The 18,178-nt window shown below is 35.6% G+C and overlaps 2 protein-coding genes across 3 annotated transcripts in view; one reads left to right on the forward strand and one right to left on the reverse strand.

Moving 5' to 3' along the window:
- The window catches only part of LOC140445412 (transient-receptor-potential-like protein), a 142,530-nt gene that overhangs the window by 32,458 nt on the left and 91,894 nt on the right, over positions 1 to 18,178 (reverse strand). The window lies entirely within an intron of this gene.
- LOC140445430 (transient receptor potential protein-like) overlaps positions 9,079 to 18,178 on the forward strand; it is a 69,717-nt gene continuing 60,617 nt past the window's right edge. The window contains 2 exon segments of the mRNA XM_072537445.1: positions 9,079 to 9,177; positions 12,727 to 12,929. Coding sequence (XP_072393546.1) covers positions 12,772 to 12,929 — 158 coding nt within the window. The 5' untranslated portion in view covers positions 9,079 to 9,177; positions 12,727 to 12,771.

Raw genomic sequence — 18,178 nt, forward strand, 5'->3', positions numbered from 1 at the left:
TAATTATTAATTACATGTAAGATTCATATAAGACTATATTTAAGATACTGTAGTATCCAACAAATAGTGCCGATATAAAAATGATACGGATTTGGTAATTTGTATGCGATTTGTACCATAGCTACAATTTTAACCGTTGGTTTTTACCAGTGCGATATGATTATTCTTCTTCGAGTGTTATCTCCATTAATGGAGGTTAACTATTATTTTGACAAAACTTTTCATGTCCTTTCAGGCTCCTCTAAGTTCTTTAAAGCCTAGTCTGGTTCATTGTGATGTTTCTGATTTCGGATCACTTTTATCTTCCAATGACATGCCATCTCTATGTGTAACACTTTATAATTAATGGAAAGATATAGTATTTTTCGTGTCTCAGTACATGTTTCAGTTAACTCATTGTACTTCTTTATCAATATTACAAGTTATTTCTCATTGTTTATTTGTTGCAGAACTTCTTGTATGTAGGCTTTAAAGCCTGTTTCTTCTTCAATATTAGCCTCTTAAATTGTTTAAAATATCGCACAATCTTTTTCTTGGTCTGCCAATACTTCTTCGTCCATTTGGTGACTTATCTCGTGCTATTCGTACTATCCTTTCCTCTGCCATTCTACTAATGTGTTCGTTCCACTCCTGTTTCCGTTTTGTTACCCATCCATTTATGTCTTCTATATTGCATGTTCTTCTTATGTTTTCGCTTCTCTCCCTATCCAACTGATATTCGTCAGAGTATTTTCATCTCTGTTGTTTCTAGTAGTCGTCTCGTTTTAGATGTATCAGGTCTTTTCTCTGCCGTGTATGTTAATATAGGTCTAATTGCTGCTTTATAGATTCTTGTTTTTGTGTCTTGCCTTAGGTATTTATTCTTCCAGATTGTATCATGGAGAGATCCCGCCATATAACTTGCTTTTAAGCTTTAGTGTCGTACTTATTCTTCAACATATCCGTAACTAGTTATATCTATTTCCAGATATCTTAACCTTGCTTCCTGCTTTATTATGTTCCCATCAATTTCGATTTTACATCGTAGTGGGTATTTAGATGTTGTCATACATTTGGTTTTTTTCTGCGGGTATTATCATATTGTATTCCTTGCCTGTTGTATTGAAGATACGTGTTAATCTTTGGAGCTCGTCTTCTGTCTCGACGATTAATGCGGCGTCGTATGCATAGCATAATATTTGGATTTCTTTGTTTTCCATTCTGTAACCATGACCTTTACGTACTGCTTGTATTATTTCATCCATTGTTATATTAAAGAGAAGTGGGCTTAACGAGTCACCCTGTCTGACTCCGCTTTCTACTGGTATACACTGTGGTAATTTTCCATTTATCTTTGCCTGTTTTCGATTATGTAAGTAGATGTTTTCGATGGTTTGTATAATATTGACTGGTATGTTTCTTTTATACAGTAGGTGTAAGACGTCTTCGTCCGACAACAAGGATCTGAATCCTTGTTGTTCATCTGATAAAGTTTTTAGTTTATTGATTTTGTTGGTTAGGACTTTTGTGGTAAGCTTAAGTGCGGTGTTCAGTAAATTTATATCTCTATAATTGTTGGGGTCTTCTTTATCTTCTTTTTTGAAAATTGGTATTATTATGCTGTTTCTCCATGCGTCTGGTATCTTGCAGTGTTGCAAATATTAGTTTTTGTATAAGTTTTGTCATCTTTAGGGTTATACTTTCTCCTCCGTGTTTTAGAAGCTCGTTGGTTATTCCATCTAGTCCTGGTGACTTTCTATTTTTGAGTGAGTTTATGGCGATCTTTATCCTGAAAACTGATTTATATTTCGTGTCTTAATTCAGGTACGTTATTGTGTTGATTATTATTTTCCTTTCCTTTAAACAATTCCGTCAGGTATCTTTCCATTCGTTTGCTGGTATGTTATTGTATTCCTTCAATTCTGACATTTCTTTCCGTTGGTTTCTTATAAATCTCCATATTTGTTTTTGCGTACCGTAGAAGTCGCTTTCCATTCTTTTTGTAAACTGTTCCTCGTGTTCATTTTTTCTTTCTTTCTTTCTTTCTTTCTTTTTCTTCTTACCAACTGCTTTGTTTCATTTCGTATTCTTCTATAGGTGTCTCGGGATTCTGGAATATTTGATGTTTTGTAGTTCGTGTAGGAATCTCGTTTCTCTTTACAATTCTGTTTTATTTCTTTTCTGAACCATGGTGTATGGTTGTTGTTTCTTTTGTTCAGTATGATTTTGCGTTTTCCTAGAGCTTCTATGTTGCTGCTTCTTCAATGTTGTTTTTAATGTTGTTTTTTTTGCCCTCCACCACCACCCTCGCACCAACCTGGGGGGATTATGAGCGCGAGGACTGGGTGGATTAAGTAGCTCAGAAGCCCACAGCCGGTCCCAAGCCCGGATAAAAGAGGAGGGTTGATGGGCCAGATTAGTATCCTAAGATTTGTAAAAGAAAACAAGGCTCAAAGGCTCAAAGAACCGATATAAAAGCAGAACTTCTTAATTCCATAATATTCGTTCTAGGCCTACCGGTTTAACGTTGGTAATCTGAAATAATATGCCTTGGAAAGTTAAAGCTGTAAATTCATCCTCATCGTTTTATTTTTTACTGTGGTAGCAGTTTAAGATAGACTTTTTAATAATGATGCAAATCTATAATATAAGTTCTTATTTAATCTAGAGCTGTAAATAAACTGTGTAAACTAATAATATAATAAAATTGTGCTCCACTGTATAAACTATATCACTTTTATAAACTATGTTTTAAATTTATTGCAATAAACGAAGCCTAAAATAGTAATAATATGCCACGTGATAAATTAAATTAAGATGACGCCAACAAAGCTAAGGATGCTTCAAAACGGTGTCCCACAAGTCGAAGTTGCCAATATTTTCAATGTTTCGTAAAACACGGGAACACCGAATACCGGAAATGTTGCTGAAAGACAAAAATTAGGTGGGCCTAGAAGTACTTTGGCTCGAGATGAGCGATATGTTACACAAATTGCGCTAATGTAGCCTTTTTTTATTGCACGAAGACTGTTATTCTGTTATTCGAAAATAAAAGAGAACACGGTTGGCACCCCATCTTAGTGTAAAATTTATAAAAATTTACCTTTTGATAATTACTCCAATGGAGCGTGTCCCTTCAAAATCGAGTATTAAGTTAAATTTTATCCACCAGTGTTTCTGGTAAAAATTTTAGTAAGTTGGGTAATTATTACAATGATAACAATTCCAACACAACTTCGTTGGACCACTCCATAGTAAAATTACCACAACACTGACTGTACCTGTCCCTAGTCATGCCGAAACGGTTGTCGGGGTGATTACCTACTATACATCATCTTCCAACTTCTTTTGAGCCGTGTTAATTTACCGCCAAATGGGACTGGATACGCTGGCCATAAATAGGCAGTTTTTCCCTATCAAAGGGATCATAAACCATAATTATTGATGTAAAAATGGTATTCCACGTTGCGTTGGTTCCCGCGTCTTTTTCTATTATGTTTTTTCAATTTGGTCACTCCACGTTCTGTCAGATAGCAGCTTTAGAGCGCCTTCAAGACGCCACTTCAAGATGTCACTGATTCCCTTGTTTCCACTTGAATTATTCGAAAACGTTTAAATACATTTGGTTTGACCGTTTTCTAAATTGAAGTTTTTTAAATCTTGCTTTTCATAGCATCATATTGAATAAAAACTAAAATCAAACTTAATTTTGGAGAGTCTTCAATACATGTCTTCTTTCATTATGAATTTCAATTTAGCAATTTTATCGATAATTTAAAAATCTTTATTTTTTGTTGACATATTTCAATTGTCATCTTTGAAGAATCATTTAAGAGGCTGGCATTCGATTTTGCTCATTCTATCTGCTGCGTCAACTACAATAAAATGGTCGGGTTCTGACACTCGTACCATAACCAAATTTTTTAATGTGTTTTTTTTTTGTGGAGTCCAATGTACAGTCCTTTTTGTGTTTTTTCGTGGATAAAGAAGAAAAAATAAAATAGAACCAGCATTTTTCTTTAATTTTCTTGCCATATGATCTCTCCTAGTAGGATACTTAAATATTTGACGTAAGTGAATCATTGAATCATTGTTAAATTAAACTTAGTCATTTACATTATTGTTCTATTATAGCAGAGCTCTGAAGATGGCTTTGTAAACCGAAAGCTCTCAGCTAGGAATTAAAATTCTTTACGAACTTCAAAAATATTTCCCTTTTCCATCTTTTGGTTTATCATAAGTGTGAACAAAAACATATCAGTCTTTTTATTTCTAAAAAAGTTATTTAGACCGTTATTGTGTATTTAAAAGTTAAGAGAATGATGGCTATTCTACGCAAAAAATCGATATATTGAGGTAAACGAATTATTATCATTAATTTACTGTATATAACATATAAATAATTTTAATATCATACTATTTATGTTATTTCTATCACGTAGCTTCCATTTTAAGAAGCTTTTTCTATTTCCAATAATCAACTTCATGTGCTATTTTATATTAAACTATTTCGAATTGAAATAAATACGCCCATGTCCATGAGTTACGCAGAATTTCTACTTTAAAATTAAACTAATTTCTTTTTATTACTATTTCATACATAAAGATGACGTATACCATAAAAAATTTTATAAATACCTCCAAAAGCTTTTCCAACGTTTCTGCAAATGTAACATGCCGCATTATAGTACTTTTCGTTTCAAAAATATAGGCTTATGATTTTTAAATTTCAAAAGGAAAATTAAAGTTGATCGAAAGAATGGGCCGAATAAACTAACTATGTCTGATACATAAAATATTGAATAAAGATTAAGGGCATATTACCTGCACTTAAAATTTTATTAGATATAAAATACATTAAGATATTTGGCGTCTATGAACATGTCTTATAAAGTGTGTCCACAAAACTATTCCAAATAGAACACTAAAAATATCGTGTCGATTTATACAGCATTTCTTAATGATTGACAGCACTGTAGACTTAGTATATATTAGAAGAAAAAGTATATATATAACCGAGCGATTCTAATTAGTTTACCAGTAAATATTAAAATTCTAATTCCACAGCAGGTGCACGTTTGTATTTTCAGGGACAACATTATGACATTCAATCTTACCGATTTATCTTAAAATCATCATCATCAGTGGCATTACAGCTCGTTATGAGCCAAAGCCTTCTTCAAAACAATCTTCCATTCGCCCCTGTCTCTGGCAACTCTTCTCCATGCTTTAACTCCGATGCATTTTAGATCATCCTCTATGTTATCTTGATACCTAAGCTTTGGTCTTCCTCTGGCTCGTCTTTCCACTGGTCCTCTTCGGTCGAAAATTTTTCTGATCGTTGCATCTTCATCTCGCCTAATTACATGTCCTATCCATCGAAGGTGTGCTAATTTAATACATTTTACAACGTCAGATTTCCCAAAACTTCTGTATAGCTCAAAGTTGTAGCGCCTACGCCACAAACCCAGTTCTTGGACTCCTCCATATATTTTCCTTAGAATTTTAAACGTTTAAGCAATTTTTGGTCGTTCTGTGTAAGTGACCACGTTTCTGACCCGTATGTTAACACTGGCCTTATTAGTGTTTTATATATGGTCACTTTAACTTTTCTGGTAGTTTTGGGACCATCTGTTTCCTCAAGCCATAATAGCACTTATCGGCAAGCACTATTCTTCTTTTAATTTCCCCGCTAATATTGTTGTCTTTGGTCAGCAGCGAGCCCAGGTAGACGAAGGTGTCCACACCTTCCAGTTCCAGATCATCGATTAATAGTCTAGGTATCTGGTTGCCTGATCTAGTACAATACATATACTTGGTTTACTGTGCGTTTATTTTTAATCCCATTGTCAGTACAGACGCCTTTAGTGATCGAAATGCTTCGATAAGAGATTTTGTGGACCTAGCAATAATATCTATGTCATCTGCATATCCGACCACTTGTACATATTTATTAAAGATGGTGCCATTCGTATTAATATGGCACTCTCGAATTACTTTTTCTAGTGCAAGGTCACTTGCGTCACTTGTAAGGACACGACAGTCCATCTCCCTGTCTCAGTCCATTTTTACAATGGAAGGGTCTTGAAAAGTCGTTTTGGATTCTGACTACATTCTCTACGCTTGTAAGTGTAAGTTCCGTTAGTTGAACAAGATGAAGCGGCATTTGAAATTCCACCATAGCCTGAAGAAGTTTTTGTCTGTTGACTGAGTCGTATGTGGCTTTGAAATCCACGAATATATGGTGGGTGTCGACTCCGAACTTAAAATTTTTCTCAAGAATCTGCCTGACTGAAGATTTGATCCGTTGTTGATTTATTGGGTCGGAAATCGCTCTGGTAGTTCCCAACTATTTGTTCAGCATAGGGGATCAATCTTCTGTACAATACGTTGGACAATACTTTATATGCCACGTTAAGTAGGGTGATGCCTCTATAGTTATAACACACCATCATATCTCTCTTTTTGTGAAGAGGGTGCATTACACCTAATTTCCAATCCGCGGGCGTTTCCTTCCGTTGCCAGATTTCGGTTACTAATTTATGCATGTGTTTAAAAAGGGTGTAACCACCATTTTTAAAGAGTTCGGCAGGAAGATTGTCCAAACCGGGGTCTTTGTTATTTTTCAGTTTTGAAATGGCTTTTCTAATTTCTTCTTCAGTGTGGGGCGGCTCTTGAGCGTTTTCTTCACGGCTGTCGCTAAGCAGTTTTTCAAAATGATTTGCCCATCTGTTTAGTATCTGTTCTTTGTCACTAATTACATGTCTTTACTCTGTCTTTACTCTGTCTTTACATGCTGTTATTCTGGGTTTGAATTCTTTTCTGCAGCTATTTATCTTCTGGTAGAATTTTCGCGAGGTTTTTCTATTGTGGTGGTTAACAATCTCGTTTAGAGCGTTTTCGTATGGCTTTTTCTTTTTCCTTCTAAACGTTTATGGGAGGAGCAAATATGAGATGATGCACTTGCCGAATATGTCTATTTAGAAATTTACATCCTTAAATTTAAATTGACAGGTAGGTATGTATTGTATTGTATGACGAAGACCTCCTGGGGTTACGAGAACTTGGCGCATTTTTACTAAATCGGGGGAAGTTTTTGAAGATTTCCAGGTACTGTTTTAAAACCGTTGCATCTTCTTCAAGTGCCATCTTCGTTCCGAAGGTTGGCGATCATCAGGGCTATACGTATTTTCGAAACTGCTGACCGAAACAATTCGTTGCTGCTACAGCTATACCATTCCCGTAGATTCTTTAGCCAGGAGTTTCGTCTTCTTCCTATGGACCTTTTTCTTGCTATTTTCCCTTGCATAATTATTCGGAGCAGTTCATATCTTTCGCCTCTTGTAATGTGTCCCAAGTATTGCAGTTTTCGTTTTTTGATCGTAAATATGACTTCCTTTTCTTTATTCATTCTTCTCAAGACCTCGACATTTGTGACTCTCTCGGTCCATGATATTCTCAGGATTCTGCGATACATCCACAGTTCAAATGCCTCTATTTTTTGGTATCAATCTTTTTCAACGTCCATGACTCCATTCCGTAGAACAGCACAGAAAGTACGTAACATCTCATCAGGCGAAGTTTCATTTCAAGGCTCAAATCTCTTCCGCAGAACACTCTCTTCATTTTAGTGAATATGGATCTGGCTTTTTCTATTCTTATTTTGATTTCTGCTGAGCTATCGTTGTCTTCATTTATAAAAGTGCCTAAATATTTGTATTTGCTAACTCGATCGATAATTTCATTGTGTAAATATAAATTTTGGACATTTTGTGTTGATTTCGATATTACCATAAATTTAGTTTTCCTTATGTTCAAAGATAGTCCATATTCTTCGCTGTAGTCTGCTATCTTATTCACCAATGTCTGTAGCTCTTCAAGTGTTTCTGCGATCAGAACGGTGTCGTCGGCAAATCTCAGATTGTTTATTCTAACACCATTTATTTTAATACCTACGGATTGCTCAGAGAGTGTTCTATTCATTACGTCTTCGGAATAGAGATTAAACAGGGTTGGTGACAGTATACACCCTTGTCTCACACCTCGCTTTATTTCGATTTCTTCAGTGGTATTATTCTCTACTCTCACTACTGCTTTCTGATTGTAGTACATATTTGCTATTAGTCGGATGTCTCGTTTATCTAAATTCTTTTCTGTCAGGAGTCTGATTAGGTGATCATGCCGCACTTTATCAAAGGCCTTGTTGTAATCTATGAAACACATGAATACATCTTGATTTATGTCAAGACATCTTTGAGACATAACTTCAGTGCAAACAACGCCTCTCTTGTTCCAAGTCCATTTCGGAATCCAAACTGGGTATTATATTTTCAGAAATATTTTCAGTACATGGCTCATCAGACTGATTGTACGGTAATCACTGCATTGTTTGGCATTTATCTTTTTTGGTATAGTAACAAAGGTGGATAAAAGCCATTCTTGTGGTATTTTTCCTGATGTATAAATGCTATTGAAAAGTTTAACCAAAATGTGAATCGAGTCTTTTTCTATTAGTTTAAGGATTTCCGTTTAAGGATTTCCGAAAACCGTTGCATATTCATGTGTAAAATAATATAACCACAAAACATTTTTATATATTAGACGACAAGATGGGCCCCTGATATATTGGGGCCCCTTGCAAGCTTCATGCTGCGGGGGCCTCTATTACGCCTCTAATGAAAGGGAAGAATTTTCAATTAACAATACTGAAAGGACAATATTGTGAAAACATTTTGATTTTAGGATTTGATTTTCATATTAAAATCTGCCTTTTTAAGGATATAATTAATTTGAATCCTAATACGTTTTCTCTAAAGTATATAAAATGACACATTATAATATTTGATAATCTATAAGAAGGTATTAAAAAAGTAGGACTCATTGGGTGACCTTTGCATTACAAGTATATACCTCTTCATACGTTATGTACTCTTACACTTGTCCCTCAAAATATTCGCTGAAACCACAGAAAAAACTCGGCTAATCTCAGGATTATAACCCATTTTAGCAATCGATCTGGTAAATATTAATTCAATTAAGGACCTGTAATCGACTGAGATGGCACTTGAAGGGTTTTTGTATTTTTATTTGTCTCTTGTTATCTATCATATTCAGTCTATAAGTGACTTAGTGACATTGATGTGATCTTGGAGTGATGGCTTGAAATGTTTGTGCTCGGAGCACACATATATTAAATAAGTAAGTTACTCCGATCAAACGAGATAACAAAAAAATATTTGTAACGAATATATCTAAATCGTATTTATTTGTGAGTAGTGAAATTGTATCTGGTATAAGTTTTTATGTATCAACCACACAAAAAGAATACAATCGTTTAACATAAAAAGTGCTTTTGTTAAAGAGTTCAATTTTTACCCTAACATGAACCGCTTCTTCTTCTGCTTCACTGTTTTTAATCCGCGAACTGACTGTTCAATCTTCGCTATTTTTTAAACAATCACAGCTGCATTTTTTAGGTCGCCCAATACTTTTTAGCCCTATTGATGATGTGTTAACCTGATCTATTTTGGACTGCATTCTAATGCTTTCGTTTATTCCAATGTTATCAATTCTTCTTAGTATTTTTATCTCATTTGTGTCCATTATTCGTTTTGTTCTACTTGAGCCAGGTCTTGTTTCTGTAGTGTACGTCATAATTGCGATGTATTCATGTCTTAGCTCTAATTTTAGAGACTTTAGTTTTCATATCTATATCAAACTGTGTAAATTTCCATATAGTACAGACACGTTAATCCGAACGGAATCGGGGAAACGGGTTGTTCGGATTATCGCCTCGTACGGATTACCTATGACTTTTTTATGGGAGAAGAAAAACTGCAAAACACAATGAAAATGACTGAAAATGCTTTATGTATATTAATAAAATATTATATTATACAAATATATATACAAACATATTTAATAAATACATCTATATAAATTTCAATGGGAGCAGTAAAAAAATCTGTAATTTGTTTCTGGACGCTAGTCTCGACGTGCTGATCAAACGATCTGTCTCTTATCCGCCTCAGCATCATCATCTCCTCGCTGCTGTTGGGGTTGTCTTCTTCCCAACTGATTGCCATGTTCAGGGCTTTAACAGCTTCAACAGCAGAAGTTTTTGAAGCAGATGGATCATCATCGACATCCTCCTCTTCCGTTTCTTCATTTTGAATGTCCCTTACAATTTCTTTATCCGTAAGCATTTCTTGGGTGCCAATTTCTTTGTCACAGCCACCTAATGCCCATTCTCGAACCGCAGATTCAGTAATTATTGTCGTGTTTTGTCTTGAGCCAGCTGAGCGACAAGGGGGCTTAGAATGATGTATTTTTCGTTGGATGAAGAGTTGTCAACAACCATTAAGTTCGGGCTTAAGTTTTTCAAGAAAGTTGAATGAAATGGATGACCAACAATTTGCCAAATTGAAAATGACGTCCTTGAGAATAACTTTCTTCAAAGCTACTACCAGATCCGTTTCACTTTGCTCGTCAGCAGGAATGTTGGAGAGTAAAGCGTTTCGATAGCATAGTTTTATGTTCTGGATGACATTCTGGTCCATTGGTTGAATCATACTTGTCGTGTTGGATGGTGAGAACATGGCAAAAATTTTACCATCTTCAATACGAAGTTCATCAACGGATATATAACCAGGACAGTTGTCCAGCAGCAACACTGCCTCCTGAGGAAGGTTCACACGTGCAGTGACGACGAACATAATTTTTTTTTTTGATAACTAAAAATAAGTTGATTTGATTTATCAGTGGCTTTTGTAATATCTAGTTTATTTTGGTTTATTAAAGAAAAGCAGAAAATGCCGAGGCATAATATATTTTTTAATATGGACATGTGCGATATGATTGTTATTTATTGTCAGCAACACTTTAACTTGCGTGCAGCGAAAAGTGAATATTTAAAAAGTTACCCAAACAGGCTACAATCTAATTACCAAACCTTTAAACATCTAGTTTGGAATTTAGGCGAAAGTGGTTCATTTTATCCTAAACGTGACAACTTATGCCAACCGAAAATCATTACGTCTGATCAAGATATCCAGCGTTACTAATCAGCAGAACTTTAGTTTTAAAAATCCCATACCATGAGCATTTTGACCCTTACCATTTTATACCTGTGGAAAATCTATTACCAGCAGATTTACCTTTAAGATGTAGATCAATGATGATATCCACAACAGACAAAATCTTGACTACTCTTTCATCGATAGAATATTGTTTACGGATGAAGCTATATTTACACTGCCTTCTGAGGAAGGTTCACACGTGCAAGATGACGACGAACATCAGGGACGAATTCAGTTTTGAACCAATCCAAGAACAAATCTATAGTCACCCTTGCACGAGTCTTTTTAGCCGTCCCCACAACAAGCAAACGAAGTTTTGTGAGTACCTGAAGCATCTGCACAAAACATAAGAGGGATTCTTTCTTTTATAATTTTTCAACCAGGAGCGTTCTTTTCTTAAGATAACACCAATGTGTGGTCTGGTAACATGCTCCACAATAACGACTTTCATCTGCATTGGAAATTTGCTCAGGTGTCAAATTGTTTTTAATCACAAGTTATTTAAATGCAGTTCGGAAGAGTTCGATGCCATCGGCATTACTCGAAAGTTTCTCACCCGTAATTTTGATATGTCTAACTCTATGACGTCGTTTGAAGTTGTCCAACCAACCCTTACATGCGCTAAAAGCTTGGTGATTTGGTGACATTTTACGATGGAAATGACGGGATTTTCCACACAACATTTCAACACTCATCGAAACGGTACGTTATATAAGGAACATTTTTCGAATTGTTGATAGATGGAGATAGAATCGGAAAATCCAAATTATCTTGATACCCTAGGAAAATTATGGGAACGGTTTAATATATTAAGAAATATACTTCCAAATGAAAAATCTTTTAAAAATCTATCGATTGGCGCTAAATACGACCTCGCATAACCACTCACTGTGGGTGGGGCAATGGGCAAGTTTGAAATCTTAAATAAAAAACTAAATTTGTTATGGCAGATTAGGATTCTATGTGCAACAGTAAACAAGTTTTGTTTGATTTTTTTTTGATTGGCGCTGTAATCACAAAAAAAAATATACAGATTAGAAGTTTGCAAGCTAATTTTCATGGTACTCATCATCATCATCAATGGCGCTACAACTCTTCGTGAGTCTTTGCCCCGTTTACTATTGCCTTCCATGTTTGTCGGTCCTGTGCCAGTAATTCCCATTGTCGCACTCCAATTTTCTCTAGATCTTCTTTGACTGCATCTTTCCACCTTTTTCTAGGCCGCCTACAGACCTTCTTTCCTTCTTTTCCGGTAGGAATCTATGGAGATTCCTACCGGAATTCCTTTTAGTCTAAGCCGCAGATTCATCTAGAATTTTAAACTGCTGCGTTAGCCTTTTTTATTTTTCTGTACACCGAGCGGGGGCTCGAACTCATATCCACTGAATTATTCGACAGTGAAGCAAATGAGAATCGGCCGCCTAGCCCGCTTGGCTCTCTAACCGACTAAAAGATGATTGGTCAAAAAAAAAACTGGTAGAAGGAGATTTTTGATTTGATTTAAATTTGGAAAATGAGAATTTGAATAGCTGTTGCTTACTATTAAAAGAATAACATCCAATCCAAACTGTATAGTTCACTGGTCATTAAACATACAGTACCACTGGTTATACAGTACTCTCGATAAATAATATTTACGTATATAATTTTTTATTTTATTGACTTCCAGATATTTTTTGAAAAGTTCTGGGTAGATTAAATTTAAATTAATACAATGAAGGGAACGGAATCCCTAGAGAAGCTAATAGGCAACGGGAATGACGATATAAACGAAGAACCTCTCATCAAAGACCCATTGGATAGACCTCTGTCACAAATTGAAAAAACCTTTTTGCTTCATGCTGAAAGAGGTGATTGTGCAACAGTTCAAAGGTAAGCTTTTTATATTAATTTAAACTAGTCACAGATCAATATCAGTATGTATGATGCAATTTTATTTTTCATTTTACGAGTCAAATTTATGTGAAGGGATGGCAAGAAAATTTTGTCTAGTGGCACTAAAGGTTTTGAGATAATTTTTTGTTCGCAGCATTTTATAAATTAAAATAAAATAAAATTTATTTTAGAATAATTTTTATATTTCTATTTTATATTAATTAGCTCAACTTTTATGTAAATACATAAAGTACACATAAAATACTTTAATTAAATACAAAAAGTACAGACTTTGTGACAAAGCCGAACTGTCGTATGAAATAAATATAAAAAGAGGAGTGAGACAAGGCTGTATATTGTCGCCTTTACTTTTTAACTTATATTCGGAGGAAATATTTAAGGAAGCCTTAATGGAGTCAACCGAAGGTATTATTGTGAATGGAGTAACCGTCAACAATATTAGATATGCCGACGATACCTTAGTGCTTGCTAATTGCGGAGAAGACCTTCAAAATCTAATGAACAAAATAAAACAGACTTGTGATCAGTATGGATTAAAACAACGTTAAGAAAACTAAATATATGATAGTTAGCAAACAAAATTATATACAGGATGACGGTATAAAAGTCGGAGATGCCACACTGGACAGAGTAGAGAAACTCGTGTATCTCGGCAGTAATATCAATGAGAACTGGGATCCAACCGCAGAAATTAAAAGCCGAATAGAACAAGCCCGAGCTGCCTTTGTAAAAATGAGAAACGTACTTTGCAGTCACGATCTTAGCATTGACCTTAGAGTTCGAATGACATCTTGCTACATCTTTCCTGTCCTGCTGTATGGAGTGGAAGCGTGGACTCTAACTCTAACGTGGACAGCCTTTGAGATGTGGGTATACAGACGACTACTGAAAATAAGCTGGGTCGACAGAGTTAGAAATGAGGAGGTCCTTAGACGGCTGAACCAAACAACACAACTGGTCAATATAATAAAGAAACGCAAGCTGGAATGCTTCCGTCACATTATGAGACACCCTGAAAAATATGATCTTTTACATCTGATCATTTAGGGAAAGATTCAAGGTAATCGTGGTCCTGGTAGAAGAAGAACATCATGGCTGAAAAATCTAAGGCAATGGTATGGAAAATCAACTACATCGTTATTTAGACCTGCTGTCAATAAAGTTACGATAGCGAATATGGTAGCCAACATGATATCCAACGATCGATAACGGTCATGGAACTAGAAGAAGAAGAAGACAAAGCTTACCAAAATATTTAATTAAAAACCTAAACAATTACAAAAAGTTTTTAACTAGCTGCATGCTGTTACCTCACAGTAAAGACTGCGCATACGCATATGGACTAATGTAAAAATCACGATTCTATCTTAATTTCATTGCTCCCTAAATTCCATTTTTTATGTACATACAGCATTTATAGTGTTGTTGAATAAAACAAATTTAAAAAATCATAAATTTTAAATATTCTGAAAAAAATAACCGAAAATCTAGACGTGATAGAAAAAATCGGCCAGCGCAGATAGATTTAGAGCATTGATATCTTCATATATGTATATGATAAAATTTGAAGAAGGCGGATTTGGTTGAAGACCAGTGTAATTTGTTGACTGAATGACGCATGATCCAAGCCAAACATTTAAAAATATTCTATAATTTGTTTATTTCGTTACTTATTTATATTTTTGTCATGGCTATTTCTTCCGATCAAGTATATACCGGTTGATTTTACTTTTTTTACTTTTTATAGGATCTTCTAAAAAGGTTCTTAATTGGACCGCGTTATGTAATAACGGATTAAGCGCCAAAAATTCAAAATCGAGATAATAGTGCCATCTAGCAAATAGGGTGCAAATCTATGTATAAAAATATGTTTTCTGTAAAAAAGTACAAAATAAAGCGGTTTTAAAGAACCCTATTAAGCGACATTGGTTATTTTATTAAGAAAAATCTCACACTGAAATTTGTAATATCGAATTAAAAGCCAAGTTGATTTTACAGAATTAAAAACTCCTACAACAAAAATTGGAATATCAAATCAAGCGCCAATATTAGTACATCTCTCTCTCTCTTGTCGTTTCCTCATTGCTGAGGATCGTGATTTCCTACAATGCGGGCTGTCAATTCTCTCCATCTCTTGCGATTTTGGGCTGCTCTCATGGACTCGGAAAACGTCTCTTCAGTGGCTTTCTGTACTTGATGTGACCATCGGATAGGTGAGCGTCCTCTGCCTCTACGTCCTTCTACGTTTCCGCACACAATTAGTCTTTCTAAGTTGTCATTGTCTCTTCTCGCAATGTGGCCAAAAAACTTTAAAACATTTGCAAGACACTGAGAGGAGAGTCTGGTCTGAATGTTTAGCTCTTCGAGAATCGACTGATTGGATCTGTGCTCCGTCCACGAGACGCGTAGCATTCGTCTCCAGCACCACATTTCGAATGCGTCAATCCTTTTCCTATCCTCTGATTTTATTGTCCATGTTTCGGCACCGTAACTGAAGATTGAAAAAATGAGTGTCCATACCAGTCTCATTTTGAGTTTTTTGGATAAAGAGCGGTCCTTCCATATTTTTGACAGTCGACTCATCGCGTTCTTGGCCATCCCTATTCTTCTGCGAATTTCCGTATGGGAGAAGGCTGCATTGCTTAAGGAAGATCCTAGATACGTGAACTCGTCTACTTTCTCGAATTGATTTAGGGCGCCTGTTGTTTGGAGGATATTCGCGTGGTCCACAATCATAATTTTTGTTTTCTGATTATTAATCTTGAGCCCACACTTGTTGCTTTCGGTTTCTACTCTCTTTATCAGTCTCGACATCTCCTCTTCAGATGTTGCTATCAGTGTTGTATCGTCTGCGAATCTTAAGTTTGAGATCTTTTTTCCTGCAATGGAGATGCCGCCTCTCCATCCATCGAGTGCGTTCCTCATTATGTATTCTCCATATAAATTGAACAGGTCTGGAGATAGTATGCACCCTTGTCGTATACCTCTGCTGGTTTTGAAGGTATCAGATTACTGGTTTTCAATTCTTATTTTAACTGAGTTATCTTCGTATAAGTTTTTAATTAATATTGCCAAATGATCTGGAACTCCCATCTCATGAAGAACTGTCCAGAGAACTTCCCACTTCACACAATCAAATGCCTTTTGGTAGTCTAGAAAACAGATTATTATTGGAATTTTAAATTCGCGGGCCTTTTCTATGAGCTGCCGCATATTAAGGATTTGCTCTCTCGTACCCTTCTCTTTGACAAAGCCTGCTTGTTCTTGGGGAATTTGTTTGTCTAAGTATTGTTACAAACGGCGTTTAATGATTCTTAGTAATATTTTGCTTGGATGGGAAATCAGTGAGATGGTACGATAATTACTACACTTTGTAGTTGTTTCTTTTTTATGGATTGGTATGCACAATGATGTGCGCCATTCTCTGGGCCACTTTCCGCATCTCCAAATTTTATTACAAAGTTTCCACATTATGTAACATCCTTTGTCTCCCATGTTCTGAAGGAGCTCTCCCGTGATATCATCGCAGCCAGGGGATTTATTCTTCTTGAGGTGAGTTACAGCTTCTTCAATCTCGGACAGCAGAATTTCAGGTTCAGGGTTGTATGCGATGTTTTCGAGGGCTGAAGTGTGGTCTAGATTTACGTGTTCTTCCCTGTAGAGCTCTGAACAATAGTTTTTCCATGTTTCCAACACTCTGTCGATATCACTTATGATAATACCATGTTTGTCCTCTATTGCATAGTTCTTGGGTTTAAATTCTCTCGCAAGAATTTTCACTTTCCGGAAGAGGTCTTTGGTTTCATTTCGATATCCGTGATTTTCTATTTCTTGACAGATTTCAGAGATGTATTCTTGTTTGTCTTTTCAGCATCTTCGTTGAATATCTCTGGAGAGAGCTTTATATGTCTGTTGATCACAGGGGCCAACTTTAAGTTGCTTTCTTTGTTCAATCACTTTCCACGTGTTTCTGCTGATCCACGGTTTAATGCTATTATTTATAGATGGTTGGCGACATTGATTCACTGTTGTTACGATGGTTTCTTTAATATCTGTCCAGGCTTCATCCACACTTTGTTCTGCCTGATTGTTCTCTATTCTGGTTAGTGCTGGTTCAATTCTCTCTTTAAAGGTAGCTAATTCGGGGTCCGTTAGCCTAAAAGAACGGGGAGAAGCTTTGCGTATGTTCTTGAAACGTATTCTGTAATCAGCCATCAAGAGCTGGTGATCGCTTCCGCATTCTGCTCCTGGAAATGTTTTTGCGTTGGTAATTGAAGACTACCATCTCGAACTGATCAGAATAAAGTCTATTTGATTTCTTGTTTTATCTCCAGGTGATTTCCAGGTATAGAGTCTACGCGGATAATGCTTGAAATGCGTGTTCATTACAGAAAATTTCCTTTGGTTGCAGAGGATGGATTAGTACATAATCCATTGTAAAAACAAAAATCCTTATCTTCTAAGTATAATAACGAATCAATTGCCACAAATAGTCGGTTAATTCTTTATTACAAAACACAACATATTTATTGTCTAGCTTTCAAGAGATCGAATTACTTCGAAACCATCAAAACCAAAGTGAACGACTTTTTTTTTAAAGTGTTGTAACCCTAGACATAAAGTTTAACTTATATAAATAAAGAAGAAAATCAGGATAGTGTTTCTTTTTCTTCCTATATATTCCGCATATTTTATGACAGTTTTAATTTGCAAAGGAAACGACTTAAAAAGGACACATGCAATAAATGAGATAACTTTGCAGTTAAAATCCAAAGCCCTACATCTAAGCAAGAGAAAAAAGAATTTGAGAGACTAAGAGATACTCATCAAGATGAAGCAAAAGCAGCTAGAAATCTTATGAATTCAGATCTTCAAAAAGCTAAAAATGAAGAAAATCTGGATGTATTGACCTTTGACTTGGAAAAATCCCTTTGTGGCGAACAACGAAGAAAAGGCAGCTGTGGCTTTATAACTGCGGTGTATATTCAAGAAAAAGGCACAGCAGGAAAAGGAGCACAAGAGGTAGGTTCTTTTTTTTTAATGGCCTTGGCATAGCCAATTGACCAGACTACGAGGTAGGTTCTGTTTTATTAAAATATTTGCAAGAGAACCTAACATCTGAAGTAACTGAATTGATATTATGGTCTGACAGTTGCGAAGGACAAAACCGCAATATTAATGTTGTGATGCTTTTAAAATCTGCGCTTGAGCTTATACCTTCTATA

This window comes from Diabrotica undecimpunctata, chromosome 1, assembly GCF_040954645.1.
Source record: "Diabrotica undecimpunctata isolate CICGRU chromosome 1, icDiaUnde3, whole genome shotgun sequence".
Taxonomy (NCBI): Eukaryota; Metazoa; Arthropoda; class Insecta; order Coleoptera; family Chrysomelidae; genus Diabrotica; species Diabrotica undecimpunctata.